Source organism: Chamaea fasciata, unplaced genomic scaffold (assembly GCF_029207755.1).
Source record: "Chamaea fasciata isolate MVZ Bird 193981 ecotype frontalis unplaced genomic scaffold, bChaFas1.0.hap1 SCAF_4, whole genome shotgun sequence".
Lineage (NCBI taxonomy): Eukaryota > Metazoa > Chordata > Aves > Passeriformes > Sylviidae > Chamaea > Chamaea fasciata.
In genome coordinates this window covers 38,656,148-38,675,326 of record NW_027094089.1, presented here as the reverse complement: position 1 = coordinate 38,675,326, position 19,179 = coordinate 38,656,148, and the positions used below count along the sequence as shown (strand labels likewise).

Here is a 19,179-nt window from a genome sequence, read left to right as displayed (position 1 = left end):
TGTCAAGGCATCCTGACTGATACTTCAAAGGTTTTCTAGCTATACTTTTCCCTGCCTTTCTTATGTATGTCTTGTCTTTTTGGAGAGACAAAACTTAAAAATCTGTAAACAGAAGTCCTAGCTGAAGAAATGCTGTAATGACTTGTTAGAAAACTCAGTTTGGTTATCTTTCATTTGCAAGGAATATTCTTCAGAGTTCTGACGTGGTTCATTTTTCAGGTCTTGTGCTTTTAATGCACAAATATGTACATTCAAAATTTGACATAAATGTTTGCAGACAGAAATATAATAAATTATTCATTTATTCATAAGCTCTTCTCGCTCTGTAATTCTAAAGAAATCTCTAATTGAGACACAATTCTTTAAAAATAATATGTGCTAGCAATTCTTTAGCCAGAGATCTCTCTATACACAGTATTTTCCCTTGTGAATGTCTGCCTAACTTTGATCAATTCTTAGCCAGCAAGAAGAAATACATAGACTTTTTTGTTGTTATAAATTACCAAGCAAAGGATACTTTGTAAGCTCTTCATCCTTCAAAAGGGAGGGAATAGGTCTGGGAAGACCTAGAGGGCAGCTGGCCAACAGCAGGGCAGTACATTACACTCTGTGAGAGCAGGCCATAGCTCTGACTTATATTTTTTTTATGTTGGTTCTTTTGGTGCCTCATTCATAACAATTTATTCTACAGCTCCATGTGACAGCAAATATCAATACACTGCTGGAATGTGTTTAATAGCTAGCTTCTACAGATATGGAAAGCATGTACCCCATGTCACTGTCAGAAAGAAAAGGCAGGTTCTTTCTCACATCCCTAAGAATCAAATAAAATCAAATTAAAACAGCGCAGAACTTTTAAACTGATACCCACCCCATCTCTCTATAAATGGACACCAGCAAGGCCTTGCAGCAGAGGAATTCCTTGAGTTGCCCATTCATCGTATGAATACAGGCCACTGTGCAGACAATTCTACTGACAGCTTTTGTTTGCTCCTGAGAGCTACAGCTCAAACCCTTCTAACTGTGACAGCTTGATCTGCAGTTCTAATGAGTTGCAGCACTGAAGCCTTCATATATTAACTCAATAATGGTGCTGCAGGAGAGATTAGAAGGCTATGATTTTGTCATGCATTTAACTACAAGATGAGTTAGATTATTAATAAATTTTATGGATGTGAAAATGAGACTACAACTATTTTCAGTTGAACTGTTCACAGCATACACAATTCAACATCTGAATTATTTTTTTAACAAAATAATTTTTCAAACCACACTGTTAGACTCTTCCTGAGAAAATGATAAACAAAATCTTCAGGAAGGTAAGAACATCCTAGACTTTGAGGCTACTTCCTTGAGGTGACTTGCTCTTCCACAACATTCAGCAGATTTTTGATTTCTGACTCTTTCCATTTCCGTTCCTCTGTTCTTTTCAACCCCTTGCATTTTACAGGCAAGTTAAACAGCCGGAAAAAACTTTAAGTTTAAGCTGTCTTCTCATCCTCTTTTTACAGCCATAGAATCATATGATGCTTTAGGCTGGAAGTGACCTTAAAGATCACCCAGTTGACCTTAAAGATCTCCCACCATGTGCAGGGACACCCTCCACTAGACAAGAATGCTCAAAGTCCCATCCAACCTTGCGCAGAGAATAGGGAGAGTAGGGAATAATGTCCCTTAACATCTTCCTCTGCAGAACTGAAAGGAATAATTTCTGCTCAAGACAGTCCCTCCAAATACAGTTCAATGAATGTGACAGCAGCCATGCTGTGGAGAAGTACTCATGCTGCATGGGCTGAGAGAATTCTGTCAAGTGGTGAGTGGCTGGGCTGACCTCAGCCCTTGCCTTTGCACCCTAAGGTGGCAGCAAGATTGAGTGAAAAGCATTGTTGTTCTCTTTAGATTCCCTATAGGCATGTGACACTCAACATAGAAACAGCGCTTGAAAAAACTCTCAGGGTAACTCACCATGACAACAAGCCTGCAAGTGCCATGTGAACCAGTGCATGAATTTGAGCAATCTATGTGGATGCAAAGAATTTGAGACAAGCAGTGAGGTCAAAGTAGTGATGGAAAAAGAAAGAGATGCATGCTTTTCTTCTCAAGGGGCAGCAGCTGTTGTTCAAATCATGCCATTTCTGCAGCCCTGTTGCTCTGGAGCACACCAGGGAACAGAGTATTTCCTGATTTAATTCAGAAGTTCCTGGAAGTATCATGGTCTAAATTCTCCACATATGCTACAAATACGCCAGTCCTTATCTTCACCTCCAGTCTTCTACTGAGGTGATTTGGAATTAAAGTCAAATGAGAATGGAACAGACCCTGAAAGTAAAGACATGCACACTACAATAACTTACAAAGTGTACTGTTTTGGAATAGAGAATAGCTCTGTGTGTAGGAAGAAACTTGTTTGTAATCAGAGTTTTCTACCAGACGGAGCAAGCCACTTTACTTTCTCAATTCTATCAGAAAATATGGGGAAATAAGGCAACTAACTCCCTTGTGTCCTTTGTTTTTAAATTAGAAACTGAGACTGTTAAGAGTTGCACTACTTTCTGCTATATTGCTTTTATAGCACTGGAGTAAGACGTGTCTTTAGGGAACTTTAATCAGCACAATATAACAAACAGCAAACAGCAGTAATATTTCTTTAATTTGGTCAGTTTTTTTGTATGGCTATGAGGAAGTCCCTCAGTGTGGGAATACACAAGAGAGAGAGTAAGACAGACTTAATTAGCATAGCTAGTCTGATGACTAGGATGCCATGGCAAGGGCAAACAGAACTTTGAGATTATGAGAAGATGGGATTAAACCTGTTTAAGGGAAGAGATTCAACCAACCCCCTATGATAAAGATGTTGTAAAATGCATAAGTTGTTTGTATGATCTTTTAACCTAATTACTGTAGTAGAAATTACTAACCTTACTGAAATGGTATATAAGTTTTTGGAAAACCTGAGTAAAATCGAATTCTGATCACCGAATCAGTCTTCCCGTCTCACCATCAATTTCTGATAATTGGTGCTCCGTGTGACTGGAGAAGAACCGGCTATCTGACAGCAATTGGCGATGCCCCTGGAACTGATCGTGACGGTGAAAGAACCGCGTTTGGGCCCACAATCCCTGTACGCTGCAACATGACAGGTGAGCTAAGGAAACTAAAAATATGGGACAGGGAATGCCCACCGAGAAAGACGTCTATGAAACCATGCTACACCTCATAAGCAAGCATGGATCCTCCATCCCTAAGAGGGACCTTAAGTCACTTCTACAATGGGTGTCACGCATATTCCCCAATACCACCCTTTCTTCTATTTTTACTCTCTGCTCCTCGGACAAGGTCGGTGTAAAACTCTATGACCTGGCTACACTGCCTGGCTGTGAGCCAGAGCTTCGCCAGCTCCCTGCTTGGAGGGCGGTCGTGGACGCGATTAAAAAAGAAGGGGTAAGTGAGGTAACCTGCGAGGCAACCGCAGAGATGGCCCCTGCAGCCATGTTAAACCCCCACTGGCCCAGGTCCCACTCTCCCTCTCCCATCCGCACCCCCTCCCTGGCGAAAGCCAGGGACAGAGCACAGATGCCACCTGTAGCCTTGCCGCTATCCCACCAGCGACCCCAGAGCCGCCGAATGTTAATTGATTATGTGGATGTGGACAGTGACTCTAGTAGCGACGGAGAATCTTTAGACCCCAGCCGAAAAAGATCTGGACCTATTCCCTCCAAATATGCATAACAATTGGTTATAGATAAAAATGAAAGCCCTTAAGGACAGAGACTTTGAAACTGCGGCAGAAATCTTTGTAGCCCCCATGCAACTCGGCCCGAGGGGGGGTAATACACGATGGGAGCCCTTAGGCCACTCAGAAATTAAGGAACTGCGCCGTACAGTGACAGAATATGGTCTGGGATCCCCTTACTTCAGTAATTTACTAAGAGCAACCTTCACTACCCACCTGATGACTCCTCATGATGTTAAATTCTTGGCAAACCTTTTTCTCACCCCAATGCAATATGCAATATTCATGGCACAATGGAAAAAAGGCTGGAAAACTTAATTTTAACATGTGCACGGCACACAACCCAAGCCCTGGCTGCCTTAACTATTGACCAATTGGCTGGCGAGGGGGCGCATACTGATCCTAATGGCCAGGCTGCCTTACCGGGGGAAGCCCTGGAGGGGATCACTAAGGCAGTTAGGTATGCATTTCTCAAAGTGCCTGATGCCAAAACCCCGCAACAATCCTTCAGAAATATTAAGCAAGCTCCACAAGAACCCTATATGCCGTTTGTGGACAGACTGAAATAAACTCTGGAAAGACAAATTGATAATGATCAGGCCAGGGAAGTTATACTACTAAAACTTTCTGTTGAGAATGCTAATGAGGGTTGCAAACACCTTTTGAAAACCCTACCCCCAGAACCTGAGCCCACACTGCTCCAAATGATTGAGGCTTGCAATCACCTGGGGACATTGCAGCACACAACAGCAGTAACTTACCAAGCCGTGGGGCAAGGTATAGCCAATGCCTTTGCCGCTTTGAAAATATTGCCTGGAAAGCAGTCGGTTTGTTTCGGCTGCGGGGAGCCCAGGCACATTAAAAAAGACTGCCGAAAGGCGCAAAAAGCAGAGACAGCGAGTGTATGCCCTCGCTGCCAGAAAGGTCCGTACTTTGCTAATTCCTGTCGCTTTAAATTTCACAAAAATGGCCAGTCTTTGCAGGGAAACTCATCTTGCAGCGCGGGATAGCGACTCGTGAAGACACAAGTTCCACAACCTTCCCAGCCACAGCTGCCAGAGACAACCTCCAGCTTCCAGCCAGCCCTGCCCCCGCCACCCGGACCATCGCAGAACTACGGGCAGCCACTCCAGGAAGCGCCGGGTTGGACGTACCAACCAGTAAAACGGTAACGTTAACCAACAGCTCCGTATTTAGTCTCCCCACAGGGATTTGTGGTCCTTTACCACCAGGTGACCATGCTTTCCTTTTAGGTAGATCTTCTACCTCAGTGACAGGACCGTTTGTTTTGCCAGGAGTCATTGACTCTGATACAGTTGGGGAAATAAAAATTATGGCTTGGACTCCATAGGCCCCCTGCATGATCCCCGCAGGCAGCAAAATTGCTCAGCTTATGCTTTTCCCAGCAGCTCCCTTGTCCGCATTCCTGATAGCTACACAGAGGGGAGGCGAGTTTGGTTTTACAGGGGTACCGCAGATTTTCTGGACACAACGGATCACTTCTCAGTGTCCCACATGCCAATGCAAAGTGTCTCTGAAAGGCAAGGAGTTAATTTTAACCAGACTTACTGATACCAGCGCAGATTTTAGTCTTATCTCTCGAAATCAATGGCCTAATGAGTGGCCATTAATGCCGGTCCCCCAAGTCCTTTCAGGGGTGGGTGGGAACAGTCAAAGCCATCAGAGCCAACACCTGGTGCAAATTACAGGGCCTGAGGGAAGGGTAGCTACTGTCAGACCCTTTGGGGTGTCTGCACCGCTGATCTTGTGGGGGAGAGATGGTTTATCTCAGTGGGGAATTTTTATGCATTCAAATTTTGCCTAAGGGTCATTGGCGTGCGCGACACCCCCAAACTGACTTGGAAAAACTCTGATCCAGTCTGGGTAGATCAATGGCCCGTGTCATTAGAAAAACTGCGCATATTAAAGGAACTTGTACAAGAACAGCTAAAAAAGGGACATATAACCCCATGTAATAGTCCTTGGAATTCACCTGTGTTTGTAATTAAAAAACGGTCTGGGGGGTGGAGGCTGTTGCATGACTTGAGGAAAATAAATGAGGCAATTGAGGGAACGGGGCCCCTACAACCGGGGCTTCCTTCTCCTTCCATGATCCCTAGAAATTGGCATCTAATACTGATTGATTTAAAGGATTGCTTTTTTGATATTCCGCTGCATGCAGACAATGCACCCAAATTTAGCTTTTCTGTGCCAAGCACTAATATGCAGGCACCACTTGATCGATATCATTGGTTGGTGCTTCCTCAAGGACTGCGAGACAGCCCCACCATATGGTATGTGGCAAAAATTCTGAGTCCAGTACGGGAAAGAATGCCTGATGTTCTGTTGTATCATTATATGGATATTATCCTCATCTCTGCAGAAACTGTGGTTCGTGTGGAGGAAGCAATGCGAGCGGTCTGCCAAGCTGTTACATCAGCGGGCCTTACCATTGCTTCTGAAAAGGTTCAAAAGACATCTCCCTGGAAATATTTGGGCTGGCGAATAGGCATGCATTCTATTTCGGCACAACCCTTGCATATTTCAACTGAAATCAAAACTTTACATGATGCACAGAAACTGGTGGGAACGATAAATTGGGTTCGTCCCCTGCTTGGGATTTCAAATGCAGATTTGAAGCCATTGTTTGCCCTCCTGGGGGGAGAGCCCGACCTTTTATCACCTAGGCATTTAAAGAAAGAAGCACAGATTGTGTTTCAGAAAGTGGTTGATGCTATCTCTCAGAGACAATCAGCCCCTTAGGCCCCTGAACTGCCATTGTGGTTAATCATTCTGAACCCCAGCAAGCAACCCCATGCCTTAATATTTCAGTGGGACTTAGAAAAAGCAGACCCTTTACTAATCACCGAGTGGGTCTTTTTGCCTAATAACATGCCCAAGACTATTTCCATGCAGGATGAACTTATGGCCATGTTGATTATCAAGGCTCGTGAAAGGCTGACCTCCTTGGCTGGGAAAGATTTTGATTGTATCTTTCTGCCTCTCACTACGTTTTATTTGAATTGGTTGCTACAGACGTCTGAAAAATTGCGAATTGCTTTAGGAGATTACCCAGGACAGATATCTATCCATCCACCCAAACACAAATTGTTAAGTTTTTCTTTTAACTTACTCCCTAAGCCAAAGAGAAGTGAGACTCCTTTGCGAGCTATCACAATATTCACAGCTGGTTCTGGGAAAACCCATAAATCAGTGACTGTATGGAAGGATTCTTTAACTGGAACCTGGCAATCTGATATTGCTGTTGTTGAAGGGTCTCCACAAATAGTTGAATTAGCCGCTGTGGTCAGAGTGTTTCAGAAGTTCAGTACGCCTTTTAATCTGGTTACTGACTCCGCATATGTTTCAGGTACAGTTCAAAGAGCAGAGAATTCTGTTTTGAAAAATGTTAGAGGTGACACTCTTTTTTTTCCTGGTTGAAACTGCTGGTTACTCTGTTAGACAAAAGGATGGCTCCTTATTTTGTTATGCATATTATGCAGCATGTTTTACCAAACAAAATAGAGCAAGCCAGGCTGAGCCATGCCTTTTCCCATCAGAATGCTGGAGCTCTAATAAGACTTTTTGAATTAACTCCAGCTCAGGCCTCTAGTATCATTGCCACATGTCCTGACTGTCAGCATTGCACCCTTCCTAATGTGAACAGAGGAGTCAACCCAAGAGGTTTACAAAGCCTACAGATTTGGCAAACAGATGTAACACACTTTCCTGAATTTGGCCACTTGAAATTTGTGCATGCTTCTCTTGACACATATTCAGGTGCTCTGTTTGCCTCAGCTCACACAGGAGAGACAGCGAAGGATGTGTCACTTCGCTGCTGCCTTTGCTACATTAGGAATCCCCCAACAGATTAAGACAGACAATGGACCTGCATACATTTCCCGCAGAGTTGCAGATTTTTTCTCCTTATGGGGTATCACCCACAAAAAAAGCATACCATGCTCATCCACAGGGCAGTCCATTATAGAGCGTGCCCATGGCACCCTCAAATGCCTTCTGGTACAACAAAAGGGGGGAGCTGGAGACACCCCCGCTGAAAGGCTATGCAAAGCCCTATATGTTTTTAATTTCTTAAACTGTTCAATGGCAAACTTAAATCCCCCTATGACTAGGCATTTTGCATCATCCACATCACTTTCCTGCAAGGAAAAGCCACCAGTACTAATCCGTGACCCAGAATCTGGTAAAATCCTGGGCCCTTACCCTTTGATCACTTGGGGGAGGGGCTTTGCTTGTATCTCCTCAAAATGAAGACCTTGCTGGATTCCTGCAAAGAACATGAAGCCTTTCCGAGAACCTCTACCAGCAGCCGACACCACCGAGCCCACAGGAGATGAGAAAGAGGAGGAACCCCACCCGGACTGCAGCTGATGCCATCTTTTGTCCTACCTAGAAAACTGTGAACTTTGGGTTTTGTGTCAGTATAAAGGGTGTGAAAACTAGAGATATTACAGAGTCCTTTTGGTGTAATTCAGGTATACAGCCATTGAAACTTTAATTATAGCAGGCCACAAGAAAAAGATAGTCCTCACCTCCCTACTCTCAGGAGGCAAGTATTGAGGAAATCTGAAAATAGCCATATTTGCAAACTGGAATGCAGACAAAACAATTAAGTGAGTGCCTTATATTTGACTGATCTTTTAAAAAGGGGATATGCTGAAAAGAATCTTTTTCTCTCCACAACATAGATCAAAACAAACAAGCAAAACACCATGGGTTTGAATCAGATGCTATACTTATTAGCATTACTTGCCCATGGTAGCACAGCATGGCCTGTTGATCAACCCAAAACGAATGTTTGGATAACCCTGTCTAATGCAACCAAATAAGAAACCTTATGCCTAGCTACTGCATCCCCAGAAAATCCATTTTCAACCTGTTTAGTTGGCTTGCCATTAGATAGCTGGCCAATACCAGAAGCTACTAAAAGCATTGTACAGAGCTCAAATCCTGTTAATACATGGGATCAGTGGACTCCTTACCTTCCTATAACACCCTTGGAGCCACAAGAATTAGAACTCCTGGGTTCTGTAAAAATGGATTTTTGTGTCAATTTTGATTACACAGGAAAAAATCAGTCTAAAGCTTGGGATGTTTCTGCCTATCATCCTGTGTATAGGAACCAGACCTCTTGGTGTAATTATACTTCTAGCACCCCTTCTAAGTCCAGTAACACCCCTCTGTGGCTGCCACCGGGAACGTTCCTGGTATGTGGAGATCGGGTCTGGGCAGCAATCCCTTCACACAGAAAGGGAGGTCCCTGTAGTTTGGGACGACTGACTGTGCTGACACCTAATGCATCCGTGATTTTACAGCACAAGTATCCCCACAAAATAAGGTGCAGCTTGCATGCATTTGATGAATACTGTGATGATGAATTGTCTATGTGGTCTGTGACCCAGATGAACTGGGCCTCTTTCCTTTTGCCAGGACTGGCTGCAAAAAAGGCCTTAAGTCAATTAAATAAGGTAGCCTGCTGGCTGGCAAAACAGACGAATGCTGCCAGCTCTGCTTTATCAAATTTATTAACAGATGTTGACAGTATAAGGCATGCCAGTTTGCAAAACCAAGCTGCCATTGATTTTCTCCTCCTTGCTCAGGGCCATGAATGTGAGGATTTCAATGGAATGTGTTGTATGAATCTTTCTGATCACTCAGAATCTATCCATAAAAGCATTCAGCTGCTAAAGGATAGTGTGTTTAAACTAAAGGTAGAATCTAGATTTTGGCTAGATAACCTGTTTAGTGGCTGGAGTTTGACACCTTGGCTAAAAGATTTTCTTAGAATAGGAATGCATGTTATGATTTTAATAATAATTATGTTAATTATCATACCTTGCTTGCTTCAGTGTGTGCAGAGACTGATTGATAAAGCTACTAAAGGAATGTTTTTGGTTAATACAGAAGGGGGAGATGTGGGAATACACAAGACAGAGAGTAAGACAGACTTAATTAGCATAGTAGTCTGATGACTAGGATGCCATGGCAAGGACAAACAGAACTTTGAGATTATGAGAAGATGGGATTAAACCTGCTTAAGGGAAGAGATTCAGTCAACCCCCTACGATAAAGATGTTGTAAAATGCGTAAGTTGCTTGTATGATCTTTTAACCTAATTATTGTAGTAGAAATTATTAACCTTACTGAAATGGTATATAAGTTCTTGGAAAACCTGAGTAAAATCGAATTCTGATCACCAAAATCAGTCTTCCCGTCTCTCCATCAATTGCTGATACCTCAGGATTCTCAAAGGCTGACTGATTTGGATGGGCTGGTAAATATAGCTAAATCCCCCAGCTATGGCTTCTGGGTCCACAAGGCCAGGAATGGGCTGAGGCATTAGCAGAGGAGCATCTCTGCTGACCACGCCTCATTTGCCACGAGGCACAGGAAGGCCACACATACACTGGGGCATGTGCAACGACCACAGTTCCCCCTTTGCACCCTGTGTCCATCCAAACTCCATGACTATGACAGTCTTCTTCCTCTACCTAATGCTGGAACGGTATATTTCTATAACTCTTTAGTTCTGATCATAATTTAACTGGACATAATGCATATAGGCATAAATCCACATTGATGCCAGAGTTCACTGAGTCTTTTACTACTGGTTGACTTCCCCCCCCCCCCCCCCCCTTCCCCCTTGTACAATCCTTTGTGGCCTTTGTTTCTTGCTTAATGATGATTCATTTTACATGCTTATGGTACTATTTACATTTCCCTTCTTGGTTCATTTTACAGCATTCAGCTCTAATGAGCCAGTCAATATAGCACACTTTGATTTTTAAAAAGCTTCCAAAACAGCTCCTCACCAAATACTTCTAAAGGAACTGTATGCATTGAATAAGAGGAAAGGTCCTTTGAGGCATCAGTAACTGAGGAAAGCTGAGGGGAAGGGTGGGAAAACGGTGAGAAGGAAAAGGTAATTTTTGTGAAGACTCTTACTAAGAGGATTTAGTGACATAAATGGCTACCTCAAACTGGGTTATATTCTGTTCAACATAGGTGTAAGGGATTTGTGATTAATTAAAGGGTGAAAAGCTTACAAATATTTCAGTGCACTACAGTCTTCGTAAAGCAGCTTGATGAGGCAATAAAGTGGAAGATGAAATTCGATATCAGTAAAGCATAAAGCAGTATCATTTACATGTGTATTAGAGATGGATAAAACCAGAAGTGCTTCAGCATTACATCATGCCATTGATCAATAATTTTATAAAACTATAAGGGGACAGGAGGTTGAGAGGATAATTTTTATTTTGTCTATCAAATGCATATTTTGAAATATTTTTGTCCTTATTGATGTCCCTAAAATTGCATTAGTAACCCTACTGATATAGTTGTGTCTGTGTTAATAGAAGACCCAAAATAGTTGTAACTTTATATTAAACTTTTTTCATTTTCTATCTGATGATCATAGTAAGTATTAATTCTTTTATAATTTAATCAGAAGGTTTTTTAATTGTTTACTTTTAAAATAAAATTACAGTAGAACTTCTTGGTTTCCTGTTAAATTGGAAGAATATTTAGAGGAAAGTTTTGCTTAAAGAAATCAGAAGTCAGAGGAGATGTTCCACTTGGCTGGAATACCTGGGCTATCAGGTTCTTTTTTTTATCTTTTTCTGCAAAAGAAGGCTCCAGATCCCCTTAAACAGGTAGTGACTACCTGAGAACTGTGATAGCTTTGCAGCAGGAGGAAAAAAGTAATAAAGGAATAGCATTGTTCCAAAATTCATGACTAATTTTATCTTTTTCTTAACTTCTTCCTGCTATGTTTCCAGAACCCCACACCTAATCACTAAAGACTATTTGAAAATGACATGTACAATTCTTTAAGAAGATACAATGCATCCTTGTGCTTAGCTTTTTCTGCTAATGACCTTTTGCACTGCACCCCAGCAGAGTTTATCAGTGACTCAGAATTACTGTGGCAAAGTCTGATCCTGTATCTTTGTGTGGTATTAGAGTAAAAATCTCCATGCTAAAACAATTCCCCCTAACAGCTATACTTTCATAATGAATTGCCACGAACTCGAGTTGGATAATTTTCTTCATAATCACTGTAACTCTTCTGACTTAAGAGATACTTGAATCTTCTTCCCCTTCCCAACCTGGTCACGGATACAGAATATAGAGAAGAATGAGTTAGACTAATGAAGACAAAAAAGAAGTTCTTTATGCAGATTGAAAACTTTATCTCTTCCAGTCACAGTTAGTCACTGGTTCTCTGACAGATTTCTTAGGAATGAAACAGAAGTGAGAAAAAAACAGGTTCGGTAAAGCTTCAGGTAACAAATAACCAGCGTAGACAAGCTGCTCATGAATTTAAAATTAAGAAGTTAATCTTACTGTATTACAGTAGAGTTTTAAAAGAGAAGAGTGGTATGAAAAAAGGAGGAGCACCAGCCCTGTCCTTCAGAAAGTAGCTGAAGATTAATTATTTGAGGTCACTCTTATCTACAATACTCAATAATATCTTTCAAAATTGCATCAATAAAAATGTATGGGAGGGAATATATTCTAAGGAGGATAGCCTGCAATTTTGAATTTAACCAATGCATCATAGTATTGTTTGAAAATAAATCAGATTTCAAGTTTTGCAATAAGTGTTTCTTAAGCACTTTTCCAGGTTCACAGAGTTCTAAGGATGAAGCTTTGATATATTTTCAAGAATTGCTTTTAATGAATTGCCCTTATAATTTATTTTTAAAGAACATACAGTGCAGGAATTTTTACTGTTGCCATGTCAAAACCCACCATCAACCCTAATGGAAAACTTGTGTATATATTGACTTTTTGCTGCAGACAATGATTCTAAGATGAATTTCTAAATGAGGGATGGAGAGGACAGGAAAAATATCCGGAAGATTTATAGATACTGGAGGTCATCTATGGCTATTTAGGTCTTACATCTTTGCCAATCAGATCCTCTTGATTTTCCACAATTCCCCAGGGAGCGATTCCAATGGTGCAGATCTTCCCTCTAGATTTTGAGGCATGATCTTTCAGGGCATCTCCAACATGCCGAATGACCCCTGGCAAAGAAACAGCATAAAAGGGAAATTCATAATTATGTCGTTTTTGTTCAATATCATATGGATTTAGTATAGACTTTTTTTTTTTTTTTTTTTTTTTTTAAGGAAATACCTGTGCCTATCCTTACAATTAAGTAAAGCTATGAATACTTTCTTATTATTAATTTCTGTGAATCTATTTTATTGAAACCAAAAATTACTAAATGAAGTAATAAGAAAAAGAATTCACAGCTTTAGAAAGAAGAATGGAAATGTTGACAGTTGACTGCAGCTCATATATCTGCACTTGTGCTCACATGTGCATGCAAGCATTTGTGTATTTCCAAGCACAGAGAAGCATAGGAATTAATTGTGCTCCCTGCCCCCCACCCTCCAACGCCCTCAGAAGTGCAGCTTGTTCACAAATGCTCCAATCAAGGACGGAAATGTGAAAACATTATTTATGCTACTCTGTGGTTAAGCTATTTTCCCACTCTTTCCAAACAAACTCAGTCACCTGAGATAGATTCCAGCAGAGTATTAGACCCCACCCTGGGAATCAGTGAGAAAACAGAAATTAGTACAGAGACAACGGCTGCTCTCCAGCACTCTTCCAAGTTCTACTTGCCTACCCTAGACCCTAGCTTTGGCAGTGTTTCAGTGGTATCTCAGTGAAAAGGACAAGTGTAATTTCTCCTTCCTTTTAATAAAATAATCTTTTAAAATCTGTCTTTTAACAATTATTTTTAGGATATGGCTGCATTGAAGCAGACCTGTTGGTTGGCTGCAGATGTTATCTGATTCTCAGTTGCAGTTTCTATATTATTCAAATTTCATGATTTCAAGATGACTGTATGGAAATTACAGTCACAGAATTGTTAGGATTTTGGTTGTAGTTTTGTGAACTGCAAAAGACCCAGGGGAAGAAAACTCCCCATAACTTAACAGTTCCTCTACGTCCTCAAGTCTAGTATTCTTCATGTGGTGGAAAGTTAAAGAAACTCCAGCCCTGTACCTGCCATCAGCTATGAATTAAGCTATGATCCAACAGCCTAAAGGATTTAAAGCAGAAAATCTGTCCAGACTGCAAAAAATTTCTGCTGTTTAGAATAACCAACTTCCAGCATGACATGAATATTCTGAAAAACAGTCAAGTTTATAGTCAGATTTGCTCTCTCTCTCCTACATCCCTGATTCTCAGTCTAACAGCAGTATTTCAGGACCTTTTACTTACAGTTTTCCTTAAAAGAAACCAAATTTTAAAATTCATCTTCAACAAAAGAGACTGTACCAAGAAATTCTCAATTGTTATGATTTCAGAAATAATTTTAAGCTATGCAGTTTGAAAATCTAGTCCCAGAGCAATCAGCTGCTTTCCTCCAGAAAATAAAGACAACAATGAGAGATTACTGATATTGCAGAACCGCTTCTGGAATTGTATGTTTTTAAAACGGCAGAGAGCCACTTGAACTACATTGTTTTATCTAGGTAGTTTCTGATTACAAGAAAAACAGTCCTTTTCAACAGTATTTATGATGACTTTCCTGGTTCATTTTTGTTGTTTTAACATTTGCAGCTATGAGGATTTGAAAAATGGTAGAAAGCAGTCATGTATTTGCCAAGTGCAAGTGTTATTGTACGTTCTTTAAAAAAAAAACAACTCTGTAGTTTGATTTCTACAGTTGCTGTGGTAATCCACTGCATTAAGTGTACAATATGTACATTTTTCTGATGTAATTTTAACGTAAAATTTACATCTGTCTTTGCCACCATCATGACAACAGTATCTGATGACTAATATTATTACCACCACAGTGCACAGATCAACATTAACCTGATTTTATTCCTTATTTTGAAGATATGCGGGGCATGTACATTTGTGTCTATTTATCTATTAATGCCAAAAGCTATGCCTCTTTGCTTTCTTCAGGCACCAAGCCTGCCGGAGTTTGAAAAGTGTTTGGCCAACACTCACAGACACATGGTGTGATTCCTGGGGCTGTCCTCTGCAGGGCCAGGAGCTGGATTCTTTGATCCTTGTGGGTTGCTTCCAACTCAGCATATTTTATGATTCTGTGCTATTTGTATTGCTGCTGTGATAAAACTGATACTGTTTTAAATTTGATGTGCTCTGGAAACCAAGTCCAAGCCTCCTATTAAGCATTTATATTCAAACATGTAGGAGTTGATCCACCATGCACTAAAATTAACACATGATAGAATGATTACATTGTTTTCAGAGACAGTAAGAAGATACACTTTTAATAAAGTAAAAAAAAATATAGCTTTGTTACTGCAGCAAATGAGAATGACATAAGAATTTACAAGTTCATGTCCTAGTTCAAAACTTTTTGCAATTCTCTCTAGCAGAATTTTTTGACTTTCCCCTGAATCTCTCCCCCTTTCTGCCCCCTTCAGGGAGGGCAACTGAGATGTCAATGCCAGAATTTTTTGTCCAGGGCCCTATGTTTTGCACTTATTCACAAAGTGTACATGCCGTCTACTAGCAGAGCTGGGCCAGCTGCTGTCTTGGACCCCTAGGACACCTGTTTGGTGTACCACAGATGCCCTACAACTAGAAATGGCAGATATTTCTCTTGATTAGAATGTAATAGCAAAAAATTTAGGTTGAGCTCTCTACAAGTAAGAAGTTTCCCACCACATCCAAAACCCAGAATATTTTCTCCTTTAATACTTTGGGTTGCTTGATGAAATAAAATAAAGGTCCTTTCTGAATGAAAGTGTTTTCAGTTTTGTGTAATAAGAGTTAGACTTCTTTGATTAGTCCCTGCAGCTTACAGTTGATCTTATAAAGTCTTCCTTGTATTGGTATATACTAATACAATTGCCTCACAGGACGCTTTATTTTCAGCTCCAAAGCATGTTTTTCACAGTTTAGCAAACTTTTATTCTGTTTTATATCAGCTGCCAGGTTGGCATGAGCTTGGCATTTTCTTGTTTCCACACGATATAGAAATGATTAATAAAATAAAACATAGAACGGCTTTCTAATCTCATCATTCCTATTTTCTTTCTCCTTTTTTGTGATGAAGTCTCCTAGATGCCACTGTACTTTTACTTTAATGTTGCTCTTACCTGTGTTTACTCCTCCAGTGAATATCCATGCTCCAGTTGTCATTGCAGCCTTAATGAGTCCTTTTCCAAAGACTTGTTTGAGTTTTGGCTGAAGTTCAAAATTCTGAAGGCCCCCGTGCACAGAAATGAGAAGTTTCGGGAGCTCAAGTTGCCACTCTTTGGTCATCAGATGCAGAAGAAGGTCAGGCTTTGTGTCAAAAGATACACGTACATACTGCAGAAACAAGGGCAATAGTAGCGAGTAGAGAAAAAATGGTTGGTTATACCCACTGGTTTCTAAGGCATATTATCTGTGCCAAACAGATCAGTTTTTTTATGAAAAAAACAGTAACTATTTGGTAACCTGATGATTAGTTCCCTAGTTAACAAACTAGGAATAATGGAACACTTGCAAATCACAGGCTGGATAATTTTATTTATTTAGGAATTTAAGCCATTAATTGGTTCAAAATCCTTAGCAATGTTTAAAATATTAATGTCTAAAATTTATAAAGGCAAAAACTGGAACAAAAATGTAAGCAGTCTGCCAAAGGTGACCTAGGTAGTCATGGTCACAACTGTGTATTTACTTGTACTTCATTTTCAAATTAACGAAGTCAAACCCTCAAAAGCTAAGAAATAACAGGCAAAAATTCAGTTCTTCAAGCAGACAAGTTTAAACTGAGCAAGACTATCAAACTGCTACTTTCCAGATGAAAGAATGCTAACTATGCACGATTTGTACAGGTTCATGATCTCGCCTTAGAAAACTAGATCCTAAAAGGGCTGTGAAACAATTTCATGCATTTCCTGTTGCTGACTGTTCTGTGCTACACCTGCAGCAATTAGTGACAGGGGAGATCATGCCCCTCTGTGCGTGCTCAAAGATAACAACTGCCTTCAAAATTTCTACAGCACTACCATGACACACAAATAACTGTCTCTCTCTATTACAAGCCTTCCTCCTTGCTCCTTCTGTTGCAGTTTCACAAAACCTGTGACAGGGTAGATGATACTTTTTTTCATTTCTAGTTACATAGCAGAAACTGGAAAAAAAATCTTTTTATAGCTGCCAAGATCTGGAAGGACCCTCTTAATAACGTAAAACAGGTTGCAGAAAGCACTCATTTGTCAAACTTCTGATTGAATCAATGCCTGTAGAGCAATTTCATCAGTCCCTTGATAGGTTGTCAGCACAAACATCAGCTGTACACCTTTGCCTTCAGCCTGAGGAATATCTAATCCTAATTCATTTGTTGTAACATGCCAGATGGTATAATATCCATATATATTATGTAATGATTTTGTCCCTTTTTGACACATTTAATGAGCATTTCTTGACAAAAGTTTGCTCTTTTTTGGCAATACCATATGCTAATGAAGTGGATTCCTTTCTAGTTGAATAAGAAATAAGGACTTGATGTTTTTCAGAGGAAATTGCTAACAGAGAGGGTGTTTTGCAAGAATGGATTGTTGCACGGTAAACATCTCTTGTTAGCATTTCTGGAAGCAGAAGACTGTTTGCACAAATAGTTGGGGGAGGTGGTGGGGGGGTGCACAGCAAGACTGAAAGCTAAGCAAGAACATGGAAATGCACATTCACCCCAGTGCATCAGTAATGTTCTCTGCAGCAACCAGGCAAACTCGCAACAGCCACTGGACACAAAAAACCCAGAGTATTCATGTCTGCCAAGCTCATTAATATAGATGGAACTGCCTCCTCAGTAGCTACTCAGTCAATTTCCTGTGTGAGACAAAATCTTGTATGGCACCTGATCCCACTGACTAGATCAAGACATTAACAGTTTTTAAATTGGGATTTGAGGACTGTCAAAGTTTTGATGCACCAGAGGGGGTATAAGAAGAATGATCCTTATTCCCTTTTTTGTCTTATGAGAGATCTGAGGCTGCAAAGGGCAACAGGTGGAATTCATAGACAACATCCTTCATGGGGCCTACATGAAAACTTTTTTGGTCAAACTGTGGTTTGGAATCACTATTTGGAAACTGTTGGTCTTTGGTTTGGAATCACTGGTACCTTACTCTGCTTTTTGGTGAAGACAGACTGCAAGACTCAAGAAGATTATTAAGGTGAATTCATACTGGCAGTGACCATACAAATATGTTGAAAACACGCCATTGCATCACCTGGGATGACATTAAGATGAAGGCACAATAGCATCAGAGGTGTATTATCTAATCTGGACAGTGATTACTTTTTTCTTGGTTCTTTTGCTTGTTTGTGGTTTTTTGTTTTTTGGGTTTTTTTTTTTTTTTTTTTAATTCTTTAGCTTTTTAAAAAATATCTAAGAATGTGTTATTTCACTGTTCCTACCTTCTCAAGTCTATGTCTCTTATACATGAAGACCTCTGAATTCCAATAAATATAAATCTATAAAGTGAAGAAGAAAGAAGCATTTTCTTGCATTTATTTGAAATGTAGACAACTTGTATTGGAAGCAACTGGTTGCTTTTTATACTACAGGCAAACCCCCTCTGTACTTAGGATAATTTTGTTTTACAAAGTGGAAATTTAAGGAAAATAATTATCTAAGGTTTTTTCATGGAAATTAAAATTTCAATCAAGTGAGGTAAGATTTACTGATTTAGAAGTTTTTGGCAATGATGCCAAACATGGTTTTTCTATTGTGCAAAGCATTCAATTTTTGTGACTATTCGAATAATTTTTTCTGTTACAGAGGCAATTTTTACTTTGGCATACTTTAATTCACTCAATTCACTCTTTTGCCATTACATAATATGTTAGCTAGTAACTAAAAGAGAATTCTTCTGTCCTATTTTTAAAAGTTTACATTAAATTATAAATCACACCTTTAAGGTCACTTTTGCCTGTAACAAAAATTCATGTCTCCCAATCTTGTAACAGAATATTTAGCCCTAACAGTTTTTGCTTAGAATCTTGCTATATGCTAATGAGTATTTCTGCTGTTCCTGAATTCTCTTGCTATAGCCTCTGATACAAAGGCAGATACAAAATTTGAATCTAAGCCAAACCATTATGCTGTTGTGCTATGAAAGTACATGCCTGATGTATCTGTCAGCTATAGAAACTATCAGTTCTAATGGGAAGTGATCTAGACTTTTCTTCCTGGGAGAAGTATGTGGACAGGATGCAAGAATTCAGTTTTCATGTGTCAGCAAAGCAGGGCAAGTTAGTACAGTCCTGAATCACAAAACGCACAGACTGACCTGACTGGCATCAACACAGAAGGTGAAAGGACAAAGCATAATGCTCATTTCATCCCTAGTCTAGCACAGTGGTAGTCAGTAAGCATGCATTTGCTGCCAATTGTTGTTTCACTTTTCTTGTCAAGT

The 19,179-nt window shown here is 40.2% G+C and overlaps 1 protein-coding gene across 1 annotated transcript in view; it reads right to left on the bottom strand.

Annotated features, from left to right (window-relative positions):
• Positions 1-19,179, bottom strand: part of TRPM3 (transient receptor potential cation channel subfamily M member 3) — a 286,642-nt gene that overhangs the window by 116,178 nt on the left and 151,285 nt on the right. The window contains exons 4-5 of the mRNA XM_066181327.1: positions 15,865-16,078; positions 12,665-12,789 (exon numbers count right to left, since the gene is read on the bottom strand). Coding sequence (XP_066037424.1) covers positions 12,665-12,789; positions 15,865-16,078 — 339 coding nt within the window. The remainder of the gene's footprint in view (positions 1-12,664; positions 12,790-15,864; positions 16,079-19,179) is intronic.